Raw genomic sequence first — 23,001 nt, 5'->3', positions numbered from 1 at the left:
CCTCTTTTTTTTAAATGCTAGGTTCCTGGCTGTCATGCTGACCCTCACTGACCACGAATGGGTGCAGTTCTAGTGTTCTGACTCCATTGAGTGTATATGTGTTCTAGGTGAGCGATGCAGACAGTGTTTTTAGGACTAGAGCAATGGTAACTTGTTTCTCTCCATAAAAAAATAATTTAAAGAGGAAGCAGCATCTCTTTTCAGTGGATAGCTTTAGCCCTTTCACTGCCAATAAGGTTTTTGCACACGTTATAATCCACATTTTAGGCCTGAAAATTACTTAAAAACCCGCAACTATTATATCATTCCTGAAAGCACAGGCCCTGTAGAATAAAATGGCGGTTGCAAATGTATATGTTGCATGATATTAGGGAAACTCTATCAGACCCAGAAAATCAGCATTCAAAATGACTGATTTTAGTGCACAATAGATACCCAACAAAACAAGCTTAAAAATTGCTTGCGCCCGTAAAAGGGCAACAAAATACGGTATCACAAATTGTCCATAGGTGACGCTTTAAAAAGCCTGAGTACATATAAAATGGGCTGCAGTCCTAGAGATTTTCATTTACATTTAAGGACCTCAGCTGTGCCTCAGTCTGTCCCCCTATCTGCTCACAGACATCTATACTAATCACTAGAAGCTGCCTGTGGTGTCCTATGTAATTTAAGAAATATTTTTTAACAAATTATTTTTAGGTATGCAGCGTGAATGGGAACACATAACAAATGGTGGGAGTTTCTCAAATGTGGCTGCAAAAGTGGAAATGTGCATTAAGTTTATATGAATCAGTATCATTGCTCAATTACTGCAGTAAGAAATTCTGTTAAAAAGAGAGAATTTATTATTTATTATTATTATTATTATTACATAGTATTTATATAGCGCCAACAGCTTGCGCAGCGCTTCACAATATAAGGAAGACATTACAATGCAATTCAAGACAAGATGGTAAGGAGGGCCCTGCCCCTGAGGGCTTACAATCTAAAAGAGGAGGGAGAAATGATACATGAGGAGGTAGCTGTGTGGTGATGAATTATGTAGTAGCCGTAACGCAAACTTGTTATGTTGCACTATACGGAAACACAATTGGTGTAGCTGAGAAACTACTGGATAGAATATGTAGATCACCGAATGGTATAACTTGCTGCCAAAAATCGCTCTGTAGCCTGCCACTGCTGGGAAAGGTTTGAGAACCACAAACTGTTATTGTGCGGCAACAAATCATTATATATGGAACTGTGAAAATATTGTAATTTTAATCACCTTTCAATTTTTTTTTTACTAATGTAAATTACCTACTGTAATTTAATTTTCCAGTCAAAGAAAAATAGGATTAAACTGCGGTCCCTCTCTTCCTTAAAAGCCACTTTATTGAAAGATGCTGATAAACCGCCATCAGTACATTCTACAGTGCCAAGCTTTCTACAAGATGAGGAAGAAATCTGTGGCCATCTTGAGAGGTTATTACAGGTATTCAAATTCATGTTCTAATTCTGTTCTTTCAATAAGGACACGTTGCATGCTGTACCTCTAATATAGAGGTACAGCACTGCTACCAAAACCAACATTTCCGTTTATAGTAGAGGGTAGAAATTCGAATTATTCTACACCCATCCCAGATATTAACCAAGACATAAATGGATTGCAGGAAGCACATTATCTCGTAATTAGCGGAATGATCCAGCTTGCCAGAAAGCTTAAAGGAAGCAAAAAAACTTATAGCCTATCTCTCGGGAATAATAAAAATTACTTTGCAGTGGGGCAAGCCCTGCAATCCAAGCCTTAACTGCTCATTATTGTCTAGGGGACCTGTGTAAAAGGATTGTTACTTTGCTGATACCTGCTTCCCTGACAGTTGGCGTGCTCCTTGCCTTCCCTACGCTCTTGCTTATAGACTTTCCCTTGGCAGGCCTCTGACCACTGGAGCACAGGGGGTCACAGGCTGGGGATGCTGGTCTTGAAGCCTGTGGAAGCTGGGATCAGGTAAGTAAAAGTGCTTTAAACAGGTCCCTTAGACATGAACACGCTGTGTGGGGGTAGCCCCACTGCAGGTATTAAAGGCTAATTCCACTATTCTAGCCGAATTTGAGAAAATGGAATTACCCCCACCAATCTGCATTCTTTCCTGCTGGTTTTACCTTTGCGTGAATGGTCATTCTGCTCTGTGGCTGCCGGTGTATGATCCATTCCCTGAAAGGAAAGTTCACTGGGGGGGGGGGATTGGTGGGGGTAATTCAATTTTCTAAAATTTGGCTGGGAAAGTGGAATTGCCCTTTAAATAAAGTATTCGGATCTTTCAATAAAAGTAAACTTAAATTGAATCCAAATTTATAGTTTGCCTTTAAGCAGCAACTGTTTTGAAGAAATCCTTTGCACGATTTATTCTAGCAGTCTTCTTGGAATGTAGTTGTGATCTGTTCATTTGTTTTTCCTCCTGTCTTCAGGATGATGATGAGGAGTCAGATGATCAGGAACATTTAAAATACAAAGCTCCATCAAACAGTACATTTGGCAGAGCTGAGCAAGGCCGGCTGGAATTTGCTTCCATGTTTGATACCATCCATGCCAGTGACCACACCATGGTGAAGAGCGACATGCTTTGTGAACTGCTGCGAATCAGGAAAACTTTATTGACCGCATGGGCCACCGGAGTGACCATGAGAAATATAGCAGAATTAGACAGCCTGTTACAGTACACTGTGGGGTGCTTGACTCATTTCCTGTCACTTCTTCAGAGTCCCAATTGCCCTTCATTAAAGTCGGATAAGCCCTCAAAGGCTTCAGGAAGAGGAGACACACTGTGGTCTTACTTTGGTGTTCTACAGCAGTGTCTTACTGCTCTGTACTGGGATGTATCGCCACGGCAAGCCTTTGGACACATGATAAAACTGTCTGCAGAGGTCATCAAATTGATCCTCGTTCAGAGCAGTCAGCTATACTCGAAGAGTCTGCTGGAGGGTTTTTGTCTTTTGAAGACGGTTTCCCTAAACCTGGCTACAATTTACGGCTTAAGTTTCGAGTCTGTCCCTGCTGGTTTTTCTATGGGTGATGTAGCACATCTTGACGTTGTAAATTCTCCTGTATTTGAAGCACTAATGCAGCCATTGAAAGGCTCATCAGTATGCTATGTCTTCAAGGAACCTCCAAATGCAACGCAATGCAGGAAGTCAGAGAAAAGGTACTTGAAATGCAACAGATTTGTTTGTGTGAAGCATCTAATTCAAAACAAAAATCTCTAGTGTAATAAACCTAATAGCATTTCTGGGGATGCTGTGTTCCCTGCAACAGACTGCCTTTATTATGATTTCAAGCTCTAAGGCTCCTTTCGCACGGTCCAATTATGAGGGGATCTGTGCACAGATGCCCTGCTGAACGGAATGGATGTCACCGCTGTGACATCCGTATCCATCCAGTTTTTTTCCTCCATAGCAATATTAACAGACCCATGTTGGCTATTGAGATTTGGATATCAACAGACCTGTCCATTTACATCAGATTACCCCGATCTGGCACGTTCAGGTCCGGCGAAACCAAACGCTGTTCCGTTTCTTTTTGCGGACCTAGCCGGAGGTAACCGGACGCCAATCAATTTAGATCCTGCTGCGCATAGACTAACATTGGGCATCCGATCAGGTCCACCTGAAAAATTGACAGGCAGACCTGATCGGAGAAGTCATCTGGGGCCAGTAAGACAGTCACACAACCTGGCAATGAGGATTCTGGGAAATCTTAAGTGCAAACTGAATGCTGTTGCTTATATTCTTCAATTATTATATGCCTTTTGGATAACAAAAATGATTAGCTGTAATGTGAAATAGAATTTTTTTTTTAGAACATTATACTTTATTTTTTTAAAACTAAAATAGAGCTTTCTGGGTTCATAAACAGCAGTAATAATCCTTTCAATCAAACATCAAGGATGGAGGAGGGGATTAGTCACGGTTCAAGCACATTTAGCCGTGTGACTAATTTGAGCTTCAGCTATTTGTCCCATGTTCACCAGAGCAGTTAAAAGAGAACTATGGGGTAACCTTTTTATCCCATAGTTCTCTTAAGGGTTACGGGAGGACATATACTAACCTCTTCCTGTGACCCAAAGCTCAGTATATAGCGAGCTATAGCCCGCTATATGCTGAGAGTGCCACAGCTGGGACGGATCTCTACAATACTGTTGAGATCCACCCAGCTGGCTGATTGACAGTGGGTTGTGCTTATCTAGAGGCAGAGCCAGCTGTGTCCACCCCCTCCCCCGTCGCTGGAAGATCGGAGAGGGGAGGGGGGAATCCCTGCGGGGAGTGGTGACTGACAGTTACCACTCTCTGCAGGGAGATAATCGGGAAGTGAGCGAGCGGCGGTATGTGTTCACTCTCTTCCCGATCAATAGAGCCGATGTGTGACAGTTTCACTATCGCATGTCGGCTCTAACTATGATGATGAGTGATTTTCACTCACCTCATAGTTCTCCTTTAAGGTTAGCCCTGTAAATTTGTGTAAAGATGAAAATAAATCTAGAGCTCTATTTGCTGGCTGCCAATACTACATTTGAGATATTCATATGCATATCCTGATATTTTTTTATTTTGGACATACAAAAGTTAATACAAAACACTACGTTACTTCCCTTTTTAAAACAACTTAAAGGAGAACTATGGGGTTAAGGCTTTTCCCCATAGTTCTCCTTAGGGTAACGGGAGGACACAAACTAGCGTCCTCCCGTCACCCTAGGCTCAGTATACCGCGAGCTGTAGCTCGCGGTATCCTGGGGCGCTGCAGTATACCGCGAGCTGCTACTCGCGGTATACTGAGACGCTGAAGCGGATCCCGACAATTATGTCTGGATCCGCCCAGCTGCGTGACTGACAGCTGGCTCTGCCTATCTAGAGGCAGAGCCAGCTGTATCCTCCCACGTTCGTTCCGCCAGTCAACACTGGCGGAGGGGGGAATCCAGCCCCTCCCCTGTCACGGCAGAGAGCCGTGACAGGATCGAGAGGTGATGCAACGCCGGTATGTGTTCGCTCACTTCCCGATCTACTGAGCCGACCTGTGACAGTCTCATTGTCACAGGTCGGCTAGAACTATGAGGTGAGTGAAAAGCACTCACCTCATAGTTCTCCTTTAACTCATAAGGAAATTTGGAAGAGGTGTAAGCTGCCTGAACTATTAAAAACTGTACATTTTTTATAGGGATTTCCAGATACCGGTGCAGATACTTGACATTTTCATGAGAACTATCAGGGTTGCAGAGGTTGCAGCTGGGACCTGGCTCTGGCGCTCCACCACTATCCTGAAATCATTAGTCTGTATTTTTTTAGAAAAAATCTCACATGACAATAAACAAAAATGTATCAGTACTTGTGTCTGTGAGTACTTGGACAAGTATCAGTACTTGTACTTGGAAAAAAAAAAAAGGTATCGGTGCATCCCTTATATATATTTATAAAAAAATTAAAATAATGCATTAACATGGGGATGTATAAATCCCAGGAACCCCGTAGCCAATGCTCCTTAAAAATGACAGCTGCCTCCTAACTAACTTTTGAATTTTTCTCTAGCCTAGTGCTGGAACTGGAAAAGTATTTGTACTTGTACCGATTATGGTACCTGGTGTCTGAACATCCCTAATTTTTGGGGAATTTAAAAAACAAAAAACTAGCACCATTGTGTTACAAGATATGTAAATCCTAATTGCAGCTTTTTACGTGTATTCTTGATCATTGTGCATTGCAGACTGGCTGTGCTATGGAGACTGTTGTATAATCAGACCCTATGGTATCAGGCACGCTTGAGAAAGCAGATGTCTTTGAATCAGTCCATGCAGTTGTCACCTGAAGTTCAAAGTGAGGAAAAGGCCATTGTGTCACTGTTGTGTCACATACAAGCTGAACTGCAAGCTGCAAACCAACATCTGAGCCTGAGCTTGTCTCTTCTCCCTGTAACTGGTAATGCAGATTTTTGTTTATTGTATGTTTGTGAATGTGATTTTATATCCAAAAACATTATAATACTCAAAAGTCTGTTGACACCTGACCATCACACCTATTTTATGGTTTAAAGTAGAATTGAAGGCAAACCTTTTGGGGGTTTTTTTGTTTTTCCCTTTAAATTCTTTAACTAAAATTCAGGAACAGCAAGAGAAAGTTAACATACAAGTGAAACAATAAAACAAACATTGCACAGATATTCACCCCAAACCTGATGGATACGTCATTGAAATTAACCCAACTCTTGTGAAAACTGCGATTTAACAATAATCTGTCCCCGAACATTTTCACTTTTATATTTAAATCACAGAAATGCAAGAGAGTCAATATTATTATTAAAGGGAAAATCCCAAAACTATCCAGCAAACCAAACAAGGTGCAATGTGCGCTAGCAGATTTAAAAATAGAAAAAGGTAGAAAAGAGAGAATAGCAACCAGGAGCAGAAAAGAGGGGGGGGGGGTGTATACCAAGAGACACGGCAGGATCCCAGGTCATAAAACACGCCATCGCAGAGGCCACAGAGCATGGAGAGCTTCTCATGTAGCACAAGACGGACCTGTCAGCTTTTTTTTATTGCCATCTCTGCCCCCCTGGGCAGATTCTTCCCTTCACTTCCTGTCTGATAGCCACAACAGGAAATCCTCCAAAGTGAGGGAAATCTCCAGAATTACAGTCTCCATTGGAAGAGTTCCCTTCTATGGTATTCCTGTTCTGATGAAAACCCAATATCTGGGATTTTCTGTCACTTCCAGTGACAACCAGGGCACAAGGACAAATAGGGAGGGTGGATTTGCTTAACGGGGGACACAGACAGCAATAAAAACTTGACAGGTGTTCTCTTCCCTGTCCACTCCATACAAATGTAGAAAACATTTTTTTGGATCAGTTCCGATTTAATTAATGTGGACACCCTTCCAAATTGTTGAGCTCAGGTGTTTCAAGGGAAGGGTACTGTTAATGCTACAGCATACAAAGGCATTAGTTTGGTGAAGTCCCTTTTCTCTTCCAGCTTGACTGTGCTCCCATGCTCAAAGCCAGCTCCATAAGGACATGGTTTTGATGTGGAGGACTTGAGTAGCTCTGACCTCAACCCCACTGCTACAGTGTATATAAACCTGTTTAAGGAAAGGCCTTCACCTGCAGTGTTCATGCTTCCTCCTTCATAGGACCAAGCGTACATGTTTGTCCAAAATAATTAGAAATAGAGAGTGGTAATAACAGAAGGAAACACAAGACAAGTAATGGAATCAATGACACGGCGATCACATGGTGTTCAATCCACTGCTAGTTCAGTATCTCCAAAGGTTGTTGGGATTAAGGAACACACCAAACTTTTTATTATCTTAATCTGCTCAAAAGTTATGAATATTTATATGTAAGGATGCACCTATATATCGGTCGCCGAAGCATATCGGATGAAAATGGCACTTTTGGCTAAGTGCCAAAAGTGCTATTTTTTCTGCCAATACATCGGCCCACCCGTGCTTTCTCTCCTCCCCGCTGGGCGCTGCTTTGTGTCCCAGTGGGGAGGAAAGAAACTGTGACAGCCGGCCGAGCGCTGCAGGGGGAGAGCGCTGTGAGTGGCCGGCGTCTCTCCTCCCACACCGCTCAGCCTCCTGTCACAGTCCGGCAGAACGGTGTGTGGGCGGAGACGGCCAGCGCTGTCACAGGAGGCTGAGCTCTCCTCTCCCTGCACCGCTTGCTCAGCCTCCTGTGACAGCTGTCAGAAAGGAGAGCTAGTGCAAACACTTAGTGATCGCTGAGCGTAGATAATTGAGGACATTGTATGGTTACTATATCCTCAATTATGAATTAATGGGAAGTGAGCTACATCACCTCCTGTTCATTCATGATTGTGGATATAGTAAACTTAATCTGTTCTCATGTCATGAATGAACAGGAACACTCAGTATAGAGGATTCCTATTCATAACAGGGGCTGCAGAAAAAGAGATTGAGGACTCTGTGTCCTCAATCTCTTTTTTAAAAAAAAAGGGAAATATCAGGTGTCTGTTTTAGATCCCCAAAGCCCCTAAAAGTGAAGTAAAAAATAAAAATATTTAATAAAAAATGAATGAATAAATAAAAAAAATTAAAACGTTTAAAAAAAATAAATTTAGATAAAATATTTGAAAAAGTAAAAAACATTTTCGGTTTTGTCCTGACAATTTGTTTTATTTCGGTTTTGAAATTTCCATTTCGGTGCACCTCTATTTATATGTATTTGTTTTAAATAGATTTTACGTTGAAATCCGTATAAAGGTGATTTGTTTTTTCTTTTGTTTTTTTTAAGGTGAAGAATATTTCTTGTTTGGATCATATAAGGAGTCGGTAGAGTTCTGGAAGAGAGAGTTACTGGAAGCCAGTCTTCAAGGTAAATTTTATAGCCTATGTGCATGCAAATTGTAAAATTTTCTTGGATGTAATACTTTGTGAATATTTTAACCTACTTACCTGCCTGCTAAATTAATTGCACGGATACCAGTAGTGGCGAACATAGACTGCTGAGCCCCTCATACCTCCACTTGCGCACACTGACCCAGCTGCCCAGCTTATCTGTGTCCTGCAACGTTTTTCCATTTACTGTATTCAGCAGCAATTCCGCCCTCATATTTTAGACACAACACTTGGCGCAGACTGGCGCAATTCTCAAAACCCAACTTCAGTCAATTGCTTTTTCTAACTTTGCATAGAGCTGGAAAGGGTTAGAACCTTTTCAAGGTTTTTTTGGGGTCTGTGTCCCTGTTAACATTTTCCCTCACTTCCTGTGTGCTCATGAAGAAAGGAAGTGAGCAGGATCTTTTTTAGGATCTTTTTAGTAGTGTGGGTTAGAAGCTCCTTTTAGGTTTTATTGCTATTTTCTGTGTCCATTGAGGAGGGCTTTTTTCTCTTATTCTATGCACATGTTGGAAGCTAGTGAGGGGAACTCTCCTCAGTAGGAATGCAGACAGCAATAAAAATCTGACAGAGGTTGTAACCCCCCTTCTGTCTGTCCAGAAAAAGCATTTTGGGTGGAGTTGGAGTTTAGATGATCAGCAGTAAACACGTTCTGATGGAGCTCCCTTTATTCTTCTGACCTTCTGTAGAATAGAGCAGACAAGCTGTACGTATAGTCCCATCACTGGAGCCATTTTTAAAAATGAATTTTATTTTTTATCCGATTAACCGATTAATCGAACTTAATAATCGGCTAACTAATCGATTTTGAAAATAATCGTTAGCTGCAGCTCTACGGCTTTTATTGCGCTTCACGCCTCCAGCAAATCTCTGGAGCTCCTTTTGTAAATTATATACTAATAGTTTACAATACCCAGTGAAGGAAACCTGGATGAAAAGTGCAGTTCAACCAATCAGATGTTAATTTAAAAACTAAAGCTGGATTGGTTGTGTAAAAATAAGTCGTTTGTCTCAGTAGTCTGTCAGTCAGCCACCTGTGTAAGGTCCTTTGCAGGGTACATGCAGTCAGAATACATTTTATTCCCACATGCGATGTCTGTTAAAGAATTGTTTGTATTGTGGTCTAGGTGGAGTTCGAGCTGGGTTACTCCAGACACGTTATTACTTGGCAATGCTTTATTGTCACTTATATCACTACAATTTAAATGATGCGCAAGGCCTCTGCGACCAGCTGGTGAAGGAGCTGCTGCTTCGATCAGAACTGCTGGCAGAGACAGAGAACGGTAAGATTACTGTTGGCACCCTTTCTGTAAGTGTATCTGTAGTACACAAAGCTGACGGCTCTCAGCATCATCAGTGTTTTATTTGTCTATTTAGTTGGCGAGGAGTCTGATGAACGACTGTTGAAGAAGATTCATCCAGAAGCAGCACTGGCTGTCATCCAGTCTATGGGGAGATTCATGGTCGCATATTTCACTAACCAGCTGCTGTATGTTTTCCCTCCACATAATGTCTGTGTTCTTGCACCTCTGCATATCACAATAGGTGGGTCAAGTTATAAGTGTACTTATTTCATTTTTTCATTGGTCAATACTATAAGTAGAAGGTTCAAGTAAGGTTCTTAAGGGGACAATTTGACAAGGCTGATAAGCACTAGGACACATGGGCAATGCCAGAATTTGTCAGGAGTCGATGATCACAAAAAATGTATTGTTTTTACCCTGAAGACTACCACTACTGTCATTTTAATTGTGAAAATAATTGAAAAGTTTTGCGATCTGGGACCCATGGATCACACATCTGCCTGTGAACTTTGACCACCCTCTTTAACACTGACTGATATATTAGCAGCTGAATGGCATTTACGTACACTTGTGCAAGACCTTCGACCATATACATTTGAATACCTATCCCACCAATCCCCTAGCTTTTAACACCCCCAACCCCATTTCCTCTCTTAAGCTTCTCTTCTTCACTTTCTTGACTTCTCACACCTCCCCTTTCTATTTTCTCAGGTACATCACCACCCCTCGCTTTCGCCTAACAATTACAAATGTGTCTTATCTTAACGTATCTTCTGACGGCTACCATTAGGCATACAATAATGGTTATCAATGGTATGCCATGAGTATTTCATCTCTTATTATTTTGGACTCACTGTTTCCATCATAGGTTTTTTTTTTTTTTTATTCTTTATTTAGATCCGCAAAGGACAAACAGGAAAGATATAACAATTTATCATGTAGAAAAGTAGTAAAAACACAAAACGGTAGACAAAAAAATATAGCGCACAACAATTCAGAAAACATCCTCAATGAAAACGCAAGATGCAGAAATGTCATAGTGCACTAGATCGTCGTAATAGCTTTTTAGTTTTTTTTTTTCCAATTGTACACTGCGACGTGTTACTCAGCTTCATTAAGAAAACACTAAAGCAGAAAATAAAAAGTTATGCAGTAGAACTAATTCTGTATGTGCATATTTCACAGATCGGTTTCCGAGAGTTGTTACTTTACAGCACAGCGTGGTTGCCAGTGCAGTCAGAGATCAGAACCTCTCCAGTGTCTGGACAGTAGAATATGCTCTAGACCTGCTTTTGATTGGTGGATTGATACCAGAGGCTGCATGGCTGGCAAACAAGCTGGGAGACTGGAAGATGTCTGTTTCTATGGCTGTGGCCTACAACCAGCATCTGAAGAGCATTCCTGATGAGTAAGTTCCCTGTTCTCTGGGATACCGGGGTTAAATTCTTAAAGCCTTACTGAAATTTTCAAAGAAATCGATATATATCTAAATTCAGTATGCAGCCAGTACTAATTGTCAAATATCCTACCTTCTTTAAAGCCCAATTTAACTCTCTTTTCTCCAATCATCTTCCAGGCCAGCAACCTGAGAGATGATTGGCTCCTCCTTCAACAGGAAACACAATTTTAAAAGACAGTTAAATACCCTCCCCACCACATCATACCTCAGTTGTTTTGTGTTTCCTACTGTCCAGGAACCTCGTCACGTTTTGTTTTTTTCTCCTGACCGGTCGGCCTTGTGGTCGCGGGTCTCCCCGATGTGTGGCTCTGTGTGCAGATTCCCCCCTCCCCGCTCCGATCCGCCAGCTAACTGGCGGAACGGACGTGGGAGGGGCGGGTACAGTTTGTGTCCTCCCCTTACCCTAAGGAGAACTATGGGAAAAAGCCTTAACCCCATAGTTCCCCTTCAAAGCAGTCACTGCAGAAAATGCTGTTCCCTGCCAGCAGGCTGCAGAGAGGAACCAATGCTCTGTGTTCAAGCCATGGTCTTTCTGCAGTGATCCAGCACTGTCAAGTCAGAGCTAGAGCTCTATAGTAAACAAAGCTCATGCTCTCTGCTGATTGGAGAGCTCTAGCTCACACACGGAAGGGGGTGTGTCTGGCCACTGCAGAGAGACTGCTGCTTACACACGGAGAGCATTGGACCCTGAACCATTTTACTGCACCCAGAGTATATAACATTTAAAATGAGTGCCCAGTTAGACTTAAAAAATTTAAAGTATTTTTGAAATGTACCTCTATTAACATTGACCGTACTGTATCACAGGATATTGCATCCTCATTTTCTTTATTTGATAATAATAATACAGAAAAAAGAAAATGAACTCCACTCTAAACAGCCGTGGTTCCATGCGGCGTGCATAGTATTGGTAAATAAATAAATCTTTATTTTTGTATTTCAGAAGTAAAGAAAATTTGCCATCCATGCCCTTGTATCTGTCCCTAGCGCACATTTTTCAAGAGAAGTTACAGTCCTACCTGGGTCAACCTCCACATTTAGACGGCTTGGAAAAGAAGAACATTGAAACAAAACAATTTACTGGTACATACCGCCCTGCGTTCATGTTGTACCTGTTAAAGCCTGAGTATCTATTTGTCATAAACTATGCAAATATTAGAGGGCATATGGCAAGTTCAGAGGGCCAAAACACTCAAACTAACGGTATTAATTTAATCAAGAGTAAATATTTGCCTGCCGCTCCTATAAGGCTTCTAAAACACCCAACAAGATAATTTAACAGCAAAGCCCTCTTAATAGCAGAGATGGCTCGGACTAAGAGCCAACAAATTCATAATGAAAAAAATACAAAACGTCACATTTAATTGTATAGATTAGGGATGCACTGATATATTGGCGCCGAAACATATCGGCTGAAAATGGCACTTTTAGCATAATGCCGAAAGAGCCATGTTTCGGCCGATACATCGGCGCATCCCTGGTTTCTTTTTTCCCCGCTGGCCGCTGTTCCAGCGGGGAGAAAAGAAAGTGACAGCCGGCCGAGCGCTGCAGGACGAGAGCGCAGTGAGCGGCCGGCGTCTCTTCTCCCACTATCACAGTCCAGCCGCCTATCAGAGTCCAGCAGAGCGGTGTGGGGGCGGAGACAGTGCTGTCACAGGAGGCTGGGCTTTCCTCTCTACACCGCTCGACCAGCCTCCTGTGACAACGTGTCAGAGAGAAAAGCAAGGTACACACACTCAGATCAGTGATCGCTGAGTGTGTGTACATAATTGAGGATATGGTATGTTAACTATATCCTCAATTATGAATGAATGGGAGTGATCTCCATGTAGATGTATTAAGACATATATGCACAATAATATATTCTCTATATTGCAGCACCCCAGCCAGATAAATAGATTAAAAGATTTAAATACGGGATCCTGGTAATTGTAACCTTGATAACTCTTTCTTGTAATATTGAGTGTAATATTGAGTAAAATCAAACAAGTCCATGTGTGACTAAAGCCAGTTCAGAGATAAAAGCTTGTATCAAGATGTATCAGGAGAAATACTTTTTCATATGGATCTCCATCGTGTAATAAATATTCATTTATCCCCTTTGTTATCCCTCTTCGTGTAACAAAGCTCAGACAACTTAACCCCATGTATGCAGAGGTCTTGTTGGAAATATTGCAGTGATAAAGCGTTCTTGCGTAATCATACAGTGCTTCATATGAATGAATCGATTCCAAGATTTTGATGATCAACAGAACTATAGTGGCTGTGAGAAATATGGATATAGCTGTTGATCATCAAGGGGGAGCTCATACATGGCACTACAGCTGCAACCAACTGATCGATTAATCGATAATAATCCATCATGAGAATAGTTGTCAACTATTCTCATTAACCATTAGTTGGTTGGATCCCCTATCTCTCTCCTCTATGCTGGGAGGTGGGCACAGCAAGTTGTGGGTGGGTGCAATAGCCAGCCTACTATTGACTATTGCAATTTAAAATGGCCAATAGCAGGCTCGATATTGCACCAGCCCACTACCTGCTGTATTTACATTCAGCTGCCCTCTGCGGAATCTTACCACTGACAAATTCTGTTGCGGGAGGTGCGTTGTAGTGCCAATTATTTCAATGGCACCCCAAACACGCCTCCCACCCACAGTGTGATCATCCGCACTGAAACGCACGGTACCGCAATGCTGTGTGTTCCAGTGCAGTGTGATTGCAAAAAAGTGTGCATGCAGTTTTATTCTGAAGTGAACTTTATGTTTGTAACACTGCATTTGTGTAATTTTATTTTAAATTAAGGATGGTATTTATTTATTTTTTATCCAATTAATCGGAAAAATTATCGGCCAACTAATCGATTTATAAAAATAATCATTAGTTGCAGCCCTACATGGTACATGAGGAAGAGCATGTTGGGGAAGCCTAGCCCACCTAATCTCAACACATGGAAGGCATGTGCTATGATGGACGCTTATGAGCCATAACTTATGAACCAGTCAGATGGGTTTCCCGAAGAAGCACTCTGCGGGGTTTGATCTGTTTAATTTGGTTGAACTCTAATGGGTGTTTTGGGTGTTCCAAGTCAAGAGTTTAGGATTGGTTGCCACAGGCACCTAAGTGTAAGATCAGTGATAGAATAAGGCCCCAGAGGGTCAGCTAACATAGTTCAGTTCTTATTTAACATAAAACATTCTTGGACAAAATCATCTATTAGTTCATGAGTTTTTGTCCCTATTTTCCTTGTGTGAGGATAGTTGAAGTAGTAGTAGTAGTAGTCCCTATGTCCAATACCTTTTTATAAACAGTATTACCTGGGGCCAAGCATATGTTGCATATTTGGTGAATAGTTTGAACTCTTACCAACTATCCTGCCAAGATATGGTAGAATTTGTCATGTGTGTGTATTTGTGTCAATTCCTCCATTAAATGAATCTGGTCTATCTTTTTTTTTAAATCTATTCTTTGATCAACAGAGGTTAATTTGTTCTTCAATACCTGGGAATTATACAAACAAAACTTGAGTTTTAATTTCTCCCTACTCTGTCCAAAACATAAAAAGATATACATACATTTTCAGCCTGTTGAATGCTCCCTAATGCCCTAGGATGAAACAATAGATTGAGACATTAGGTTATGCAAAGTGTACTAAGGGTTACATCTATAAGGTGCCCATAATGTTGCTTGAAAAACAGATACCACACATATACAAAGCACAGCAATCCAAAGTTGGTAGAGCTCAGTGCAAATTCAATAATGAATTTGAAAAGCCTGGAGGAGAACTCTGTGCGGTCCCACCATCTCCACACTGGGTCTGACATTTTATGATGGGCTGTAAAATGCAGCCCTTGCTTTGCGTAGTTGAGTAGGTTATTTCAGAGCAGGCAGTGTTATCCAATATCCTTTAAGAACTGCCTCTGAAATTTGTTTTTATTATTGCCATTTTTCAGATCCCATTGAGGAAGAAGATGCAGATGTTCTGTTCAACTCGGTGCAGGAGATGTTAAAGGCTGCTGTAATGGCTGATGCAGAAATTCTAACTGAAACCCTTCGTCAGCTGATGGAGTCAGCCAAAGAGCTCGCCAGGAAGCTGCCGGGTCTTGTTCCAGAGCGTCTCTATCTGCCAGCACCACCGTTGTACTGCCCCCAGCCCTCGTCAGTTAGTGAAGTAAGGGTTTGTCCTTCCTGAGCCCTGCTTACTTCAAAGCTCACCACCTGTTAAAATCTGACTATACAATTTTCTTTACATCTACCAACAACTATGTAGATCATAAGCCTGCCTAGTTGGATACAGGTGGAATGGATAGTTAAAATAGATCCCCCTGTTACATTGATTTAGTAAATCTAAATAAGAAATGCAGTCAGACTGGAAAGGTTGAGCTTTAGAGAGTGAGAGTAGACCTATCTACTCATATGGTGAGGGTGGTATCTGATGTAAAATGAAATTGCCATTGAAGAAAAATCAATCGTACACTAATATTTTTAATGTCTGGTACTAGAAAGAGGCACCGCGATATATCTTTACAGATGTGGACAAATTTGTTGCTACCCTTACAGCTCATTGAAACAATGCTTCACTCCTGAAATTAACAGCAATTGTCTCATGTATACCTACATGCCTTTGGTATGTCAGAGTAAAGCAAAGAAAGTGTGAAAAGAGATCAATTACCGGTATTGCTTATACAAACATTCTAAAATGGTCTGGACAGATTTGTTGGTTCCTCTAGAAAAGACACTGAACTTGGGCCAGAGAAAGCAAAGGAGATTGTTTTCTGAGGAAATCTGAAAGAGTTTTATAGACCAGCATGTCAAAGGTAAAGACTAATAGACCATCTTCCAGAATCTTGATGTTCTACAATTGCAAATATATCTGATGTGGCCACCAGAGAAAAATCGACCCCAGATTGAACAAAATGATAGTGTGAATTGTAGGCAAAGCCAAAGGGAAACTTCAAAAGAGATGCAAGCTGAACCTCAATGTCAAAGTACATCCGCAGCTTTTTGAGCGACGGTGAGCTCAGAGAGACTCCACTGTTTAAAGAAAAGGCAAGAATTTGCTAAAATGCCTATTGGCAAGCCACAATACGAGAATGAATGAGACAAAACTGGAGCTTTTTTGCAAGTCTTCTCAGCTCTAAAAAAATGAAGACGCAAAAAGAAAAAAAAAAGTAAAGGACACTGTACCTACTATGAGTCGTAGAGGAGAATAAGTTGTGTTTGAATGCTGTAGAGGAGAATAAGTTGTGTTTTGAGGCTGTATTTGGCACATGGTGCCTTCAGTCTATGCAGGGCACAACGAAATCTCAAGACTATAATGGAATTTTAGAGGAAAATGTACTAACTAGTGTCTGAAAGCTCTGTCTCAGTTGCAGGTCATCAGTCCCCTTACAGGATAATGACCCAAAAATGTAAATACATTTTTTTTAATCATATTTTATTCTTTGTCTCATCTGTCCACTCCCCCCCCCCCCCCCCTTTTTTTTTACATTTCTGTAAGCATTTCACTGCATATCATACTGTGTTCGATTATGTATGTGACTAATTAAAAAATCTGAATCATAACACACTGTACCCAAGAATGGCTCAGGGCAAAGGTCTCATTGAGAGCTACAGAAATAGCTTGTTTGCAGTGATTGCCTGGTTCACACCTAGGCAATTTTGAGCAGTAGAAAAATTGCTTCAAAACACCCAACACAAAAATTCCCATAATTTTTAATGGCCTCTGTTCACATCTGAACAGCAAAACGGAGAAAAAAAGTACATGAGCTTCTATTGGCAGTTTGCAGCTCGTTTTCCCCCCATAGACTTCAATGGAAACACCAGGAAGCTCGTGACAGTACGTCCATTGATCGCAAAGTTTTTTAAGATGCCAATCAAAATGTGCGTGTTCATGTGTGCGCGTAAAAAAAACCTTAGCTGAACCTGTACAAACGCGCTAAAATGTTGAAGCCTTGGTCTGAACGGGGCCCAAAGGTTGTGCAACAAAATAATAGGTTAAGGGTCCCATCATTTTTGTCCAAGCTATTTTTATTTGTTTTATTATTGCAAATAATCTGTCGAATCAGGAAAAAAAAGCAAAGTCTCATTTTTGGGTTCTTATTTTTTTGTGAAAGGATACAAATTTGTCCATGTCTGTATATAATACCATAAAGGTACCAACAGTTTTTTTCAGAATTGTGATTTCTGACAGTGATCTTATATTATTTAATGAGCACATGAATGGAGCAAGGCAGTAAAGCAGAAGTTGGGTCCCCCAAAATCACTGGTTATTTTATAATGCTACTTATGTTCACCATGTGTCGAATGTAGGCTGAAAATTCTTTAAGCAGACAATATGCATGTCTCCGCCCACTATTCTAAAATTAGGTACAAATTCCTTTTATTTTGTATTTTACTTGAGACACGTAGGTCCTTTCTGTTTTAAGAAGAATTGACTGTGCTTCACACTGGTTTAGTGGAGGGCTTTTCTTTCAATGAAGGCTTCCTCTAGGCTTGGGTAAGAAACCAGAAACTGGCTATGACTTGAATTCTCTCTTATGTGGTAGCTTTCTGTTGTTTGCAAGTCTTATTGCTGTACAATACCATCACTGGCTTAATCAGTCACTAAGATGCTGTTAAGGTTTTACGTCTGACCCTACTTCTATTTTTTACTGGTTTTTAGGAGGACCCAAGTGATTTGCTTTTACAGATGGAGAAACTGAATCGACAGAAACTATCTGGGGTTCTTCAGAGAATCCTTTTACTGTTGCGGGCAGCACACTGTTCCCTTCCTGCTGCTCAGTGGTACATCAAGCAAATAAAAAGAGCAAGAAAAATCATGCAGAAGGTTCTATTTTCTTTTTTATACCTCAACCTTAGTCTCCGTTCACATGTACGCATTTTGTTGTTTAAAGGTAACAGCTCTAGACAAGAAATCCTATTCCCTCAAGACGAGGCATCACAATCGTTTCTATGGCCCCTGTTCACACCTGAGCATCTTGTCGCAAGAAGAAAAAAAAAAACGCCTGTCGCTGCAAAAAGTACATGAGCTACTTCTTGGCAGATTACAGAGCTTTCTGGTCCCATAGACTTTAATGGGACAAAAATACGCTCAGTTGTGAACAGGAGCCATAGAAAGGAATGGGATTCCTTGTCTTGAGCGTTTTGTCATGCTTTGCTTGAGCGACCAAATGCCTATTTGTGAACAGAAACCTTATGGATTTATAAAGTGGCTGTTAGAGTATGTAGAACTGTATTCATTATTACATCATTTAATATGTTTACCCCTTCGTGACGGGAGACGTACAGTGTACGTCCCGGCACTTTCTGCCTATATGACTGGCCACGTACACCAGCTTTGTAATGCTGGTAACAGCTGATTCTCAGCGGTTACAAGCCATTAATGAATGTCCCAGTATTGAGGCATTCATTAATGAAATAATTAAGCTTTTTGTAAAAGCTTCTTCCTTTCAGTAATGAAAGAATGAAGCCGTTACATGCAAATACAGGAGCGCAATTTGCAATCCCGTATTTGACAGCTGAAAATAGCAGAGAGGTAGCAGTGACTCACCTCTCTGCTATTTGTTTTGACAGCTCGCTTGAGAGCCAGATGTTTAGATACATTTCACTCAAAAGATGCAATGTATATCTTTTGAGTGAAATGTATCAGTTCTGATCGTCTATGCACGATCAAAGAGCTTTTAGTGAGATCTGAATCTGACTAAAGTCAGGATCAGTCTCTAAGGTTATTATTAGCTGTCTAATAGCCAAAACATTTTTCAAAAAGTTAATTTATCAAACAGTCATAGTGATTGCTTGATATAAACTGACAAGAAAAAAAAATAAAAATTAAATTTATTTTTTTACAAAGTGTAAAAAAATTTAATAAAGTGTAAAACAAAATTAGGAAAATAAAAATCATATATAAATATATTTGTTGTACTATAATTAATATAAAAAATTATAAATAATAATCAAAACTTGTGAAAAAATAGTTTTCTTCTAGTTTTTTTCCTCATTTTTTTTATTTTATTCAAACTAAGTGAGGGGTTAGGTACACATATGTGATATAATTATATAGCCCTATTTGTCCTCTAAAAAACAATATATAATATGTGTAGGTACATTTAGTAAGAAAGTATATTACTGCTGTGGAAGCAAAAATGTAAAAAGTGTGTCAGTCATTTATGAACAGAAACTGAAAACTAGCTCAGTCATGAAGGGGTTAAATACAAGCAGTGTAAGTACCTAAATATGGCCTGGTATCAGCCTTTTGCAGTCCCTGTACAGCAGAGTAATCTCATTATATATATTGCAGGCATGTACCTAATCATTCTTATAGAATGTGCAATTTAATAATTTTAATAGGCTAAGGACAGTTTGTTCCACAAGATTCCATTTCACTACAGCGTAATACATTTAAAAAGACATTATCAGGATCTCTGTATACAAAAGCATAACATAAATACAGTAACCTAATGGATAACCAATCTTAGCTGGGTCATTTATTTCTGTGTGTTGGCTGTACAGGGTAGAATTTTATAAAAGCTACAACATTGGGCAAAATGTTTACCTTTCCTTCTATTTCAGATTCGTGCTAAGGGTGCCTTACCTCCTCTCAGTCCACTTCCAGAAGCTTTGCTAAATTATGCAAATGGCAGGACTGTGTTTCTCAAGCCAGGAGCTAGTGGAGATCTTGTATCCTCCAGTGTAGTAGGTGAGTTTGGGTCAGTTATTGTGAACGGTTGTAGTAATAAACTGTTCCTCTGCATCCATGGTGATGTTAAAGAAAGATAGCCAATTTGTGGAAATCATTATATATGCAGCCTGTATACAGTCTGTACATTGTTCCTTAGTCAAACATGCGCTAAAGAAATTCCAAGCTGCCATTGCTTCTTCTGAAATGCTAGTTTCTCGTCAGTCTCTGGCTGCAGCACTTTTGAGCCCCTGCCCTGGCAAAAGCTGCAGATGAGGATAGTCTGAATGAAGTTGGGGCTTCTAATCGGCATACTTGTTTTGGTTGAGTAACTCAGAAAGTTAGTATGGCACTCAGAGAAGTGTTATTTTGGGAGTGTTCGACAGAAGTGTTCCAGGACCTTTGTCACAGTACCTTTGTCACAGTTGGAAGACTCTGAATGTGGACATCCTTGCCTCCCAGGTTCAACTGGACAGGTTTGTCTTCGGATACAGGGCTCCTCTAGCAGCAGAATAGGATGCTTTGGTAGCTCCAGGGGTCAACACACCCTGATCTATGCATTTCCTCCTCGGAAACTTCCTGGTCATGTTTTACAGGATTGAGATGGAGAGCATTCCGGTGCTGGTCATTACTCCAAACTGGACCAGTTGTATGTGGTATGTCAAGCTGGTAAAACTCCAGGCAGATACACCGTGGGCTCTCTCGAATTGTCAGCATCTTTTGTCCCAAGGACCATTATGCCATCTTACTTCACAGTTGCTGGCTTTAACGCCATTGTTGTTGAAGCTGTGGTGTGTTTTGAGTCAGGAGCATCTCTGAATTTGTGTCTTCTACAATGCTAAAAGCTAGGAAGTCTACTTCTATAAGGTCTATATTCGGACATTGAAGGCATAATTCACTTAGTGTGAGTCTTGGGGATCCCACCCTAGGAGTTTCAAGGGCCAAATTTTTTTCCAAGTCTTTTTTTTGTTTTCAGAGATTGTTGGTCTTTCAGTTCTTGATTTAGAGATTTGTACAGGGAGTCGTCCATATAGCCCCTCCCCTTGTTCATTCCCCTGTGGGATCTGAACCTGGTTCTCTCCATGTTTCAAAGATCACCATGTGAAACCATTAAAGATATTCCTCTTTCTACTCTCACCCACAAGGTCGTATTTCTTGTAGCCATCACCTCTTCGAGGCGAGTGTCAGAACTGGCGACCTTATTCTGCAAGAACCCTTTCTAGTTGTGCAATGGGACAGGACATCATTCTTCCTTCCCTCTGCCCTGCTCCAGTTCACCAAAAGGAAATATCCTTCCATTGTCTGGATGTGGTTTGTTTTGTGAGAATCTGTCACCCTCACCCACTGCTTTTTCAGGAAGACTTATCATGTTTTTGTTATCCTGGATGGTCACTATAAGGGTACATTGGCTTCTCGTTTTACCATCTCTAGGTGACTCAGACCATGGTTCAAACGCATGGTCTCAAGGGTCGTGTTCCACCCATTGCTGTTATGTTACACTCTATTAGATCTGTCAGTGCTACTTGTCCTAGTTTGCAAGGCTACAACCTGGTGTTATGTTTTTTAAGCTCTATCAGGTGAATATTTAGGCCTCATCTAATGTCAGCTTTAGGAGTTCAGTTCAACAGGCAGCTCTTTTTAAGCAGCAGGCAGTCCCCAGTTTTTTGTTTTTTTCTTGGGTCTCTTTGAGCCTTTGTTACTATGTTGACAACCTCTCTGTTGAATTGCTTTGGACATCCAGACGTTCTAATAATTCCTATGTCCCTGAATGCATGAGAAAGAAAATAGGATTTTTGCACTCACTAAAATCCTTATCTTGGAGTCCTTTATTGGACACAGGTCACTCCTTTTCTGTTTTTACTGTCATGCTCTTGATACCACTTTGCTACAAAACTGAGGCATGATGGTTGTGGGTGAGGTTATCCTGTGCTGGTCAACAGTTTTTTCTCTTGTTGCCAGTGTCCAGTTTTCCTTTAGGTGGTAGTATAACCAAGCTGTCTAAGAATTCCTGTGTCCCCCTGTGGACTCCAAAAGATTTAACAGTGAGTAAAACAATCCTTTTTTTGTAAGCATATTACATTGTGTCATTTGCCTTTGTTGTGTAGTATGACATTTTACAGTTAATGCTTCATCAGTGTTGTTTTACAGACTCAGGTGTATTTAGTGTCAAATGTCTCTTACAGGCTGCTTTCGTGAGCTATGCGCTCTATGCTGGATGCTGCATGTACGGGAGAGATTGTCATTGAGCTGCAGAAAATACCAAAAAGCCAGAGACAGCGGCAAACTTTTTAAGGTACAGCATCTATTCTGCACATGCTTTCCCTCTAAACTTTTATAGGGTAGAGGGTTGTGATGAAGCACTTACATTTCGATTCTTCATTGTCTCATGAGCTATCAAGGTTATGGTATATACTAAGGTGTCTAGTTTCTTCTTATAAGGTACTATCGTTTTTTTGTTTTTCCTTTCCCCAATTGCCACTATATTTTATTCTTTTCAAAAAAATGGCAACTATGATTAGCACACACATGCAGCCATAGATGATGTGAAAATTAAAGGTGTTGATCTTAATTTTGAATATGGCTTTTGATTATTGGGACATTTTTGACCTGCAGGAGGTTGATGACAAATAGGGCTGCAGCTAACGATTATTTTCATAATCGATTTGTTGGTTGATTATTTTTTTCTTTAATTTTTAATAATTATATTAGACATTTTAATAGGTTTCATGGATTTAAAATAATCAGAATTGAAAAACTCCAAGCCAATAAAATAAAATAACCAACCTTTTATTTAAAATGAACACACCAAAAAATAAATTTTATATATATATATATACATACACACACACACATAAAAAACACCCCATTATCCGGCATCCAAGCAACCAGAACTCTCAAGCAACCAGAAAAAAAAATTCGGGGACATGATATGTCCTCAATTTTTTGTGCCAGTTGCTTGATTGTGCACACAAAATTTTTTTGTTAGCAACTAAATTTATTTAGTTGCTAACGAAAATTCTCTGTTTACATCTTGCTGCTGCCGACCGCTAGAGTCCGCAGCTGGCAGGTGAATGTAAACAGGCAGTGGGCGTGTGCAATAGTCAGCCTGCTATTGACTGTGCAATTTGTAATAGCCAATAGCAGAATCTAGCCAGCAGATGAATGAGGTGGGAGGGGGG

The 23,001-nt window shown here is 40.6% G+C and overlaps 1 protein-coding gene across 1 annotated transcript in view; it reads left to right on the top strand.

The window, feature by feature from the left end:
- The window catches only part of LOC108792530 (uncharacterized protein C5orf42-like), a gene marked incomplete at its 3' end in the record, with an annotated part of 75,205 nt that overhangs the window by 8,495 nt on the left and 43,709 nt on the right, over positions 1-23,001 (top strand). The window contains exons 10-21 of the mRNA XM_018563325.1: positions 1,322-1,464; positions 2,412-3,182; positions 5,732-5,943; positions 8,279-8,359; positions 9,510-9,665; positions 9,760-9,936; positions 10,872-11,094; positions 12,089-12,228; positions 15,099-15,316; positions 17,810-17,974; positions 19,717-19,843; positions 22,006-22,115. Coding sequence (XP_018418827.1) covers positions 1,322-1,464; positions 2,412-3,182; positions 5,732-5,943; positions 8,279-8,359; positions 9,510-9,665; positions 9,760-9,936; positions 10,872-11,094; positions 12,089-12,228; positions 15,099-15,316; positions 17,810-17,974; positions 19,717-19,843; positions 22,006-22,115 — 2,523 coding nt within the window. The remainder of the gene's footprint in view (positions 1-1,321; positions 1,465-2,411; positions 3,183-5,731; positions 5,944-8,278; positions 8,360-9,509; positions 9,666-9,759; positions 9,937-10,871; positions 11,095-12,088; positions 12,229-15,098; positions 15,317-17,809; positions 17,975-19,716; positions 19,844-22,005; positions 22,116-23,001) is intronic.

The sequence above is a fragment of the Nanorana parkeri genome, unplaced genomic scaffold (assembly GCF_000935625.1).
Source record: "Nanorana parkeri isolate BGI_ZX_2015 unplaced genomic scaffold, ASM93562v1 scaffold654, whole genome shotgun sequence".
In the NCBI taxonomy this organism is placed as follows: domain Eukaryota; kingdom Metazoa; phylum Chordata; class Amphibia; order Anura; family Dicroglossidae; genus Nanorana; species Nanorana parkeri.
Note: the sequence above shows the minus strand (reverse complement) of the source record. Positions and strands in the feature narration are given on the sequence as shown.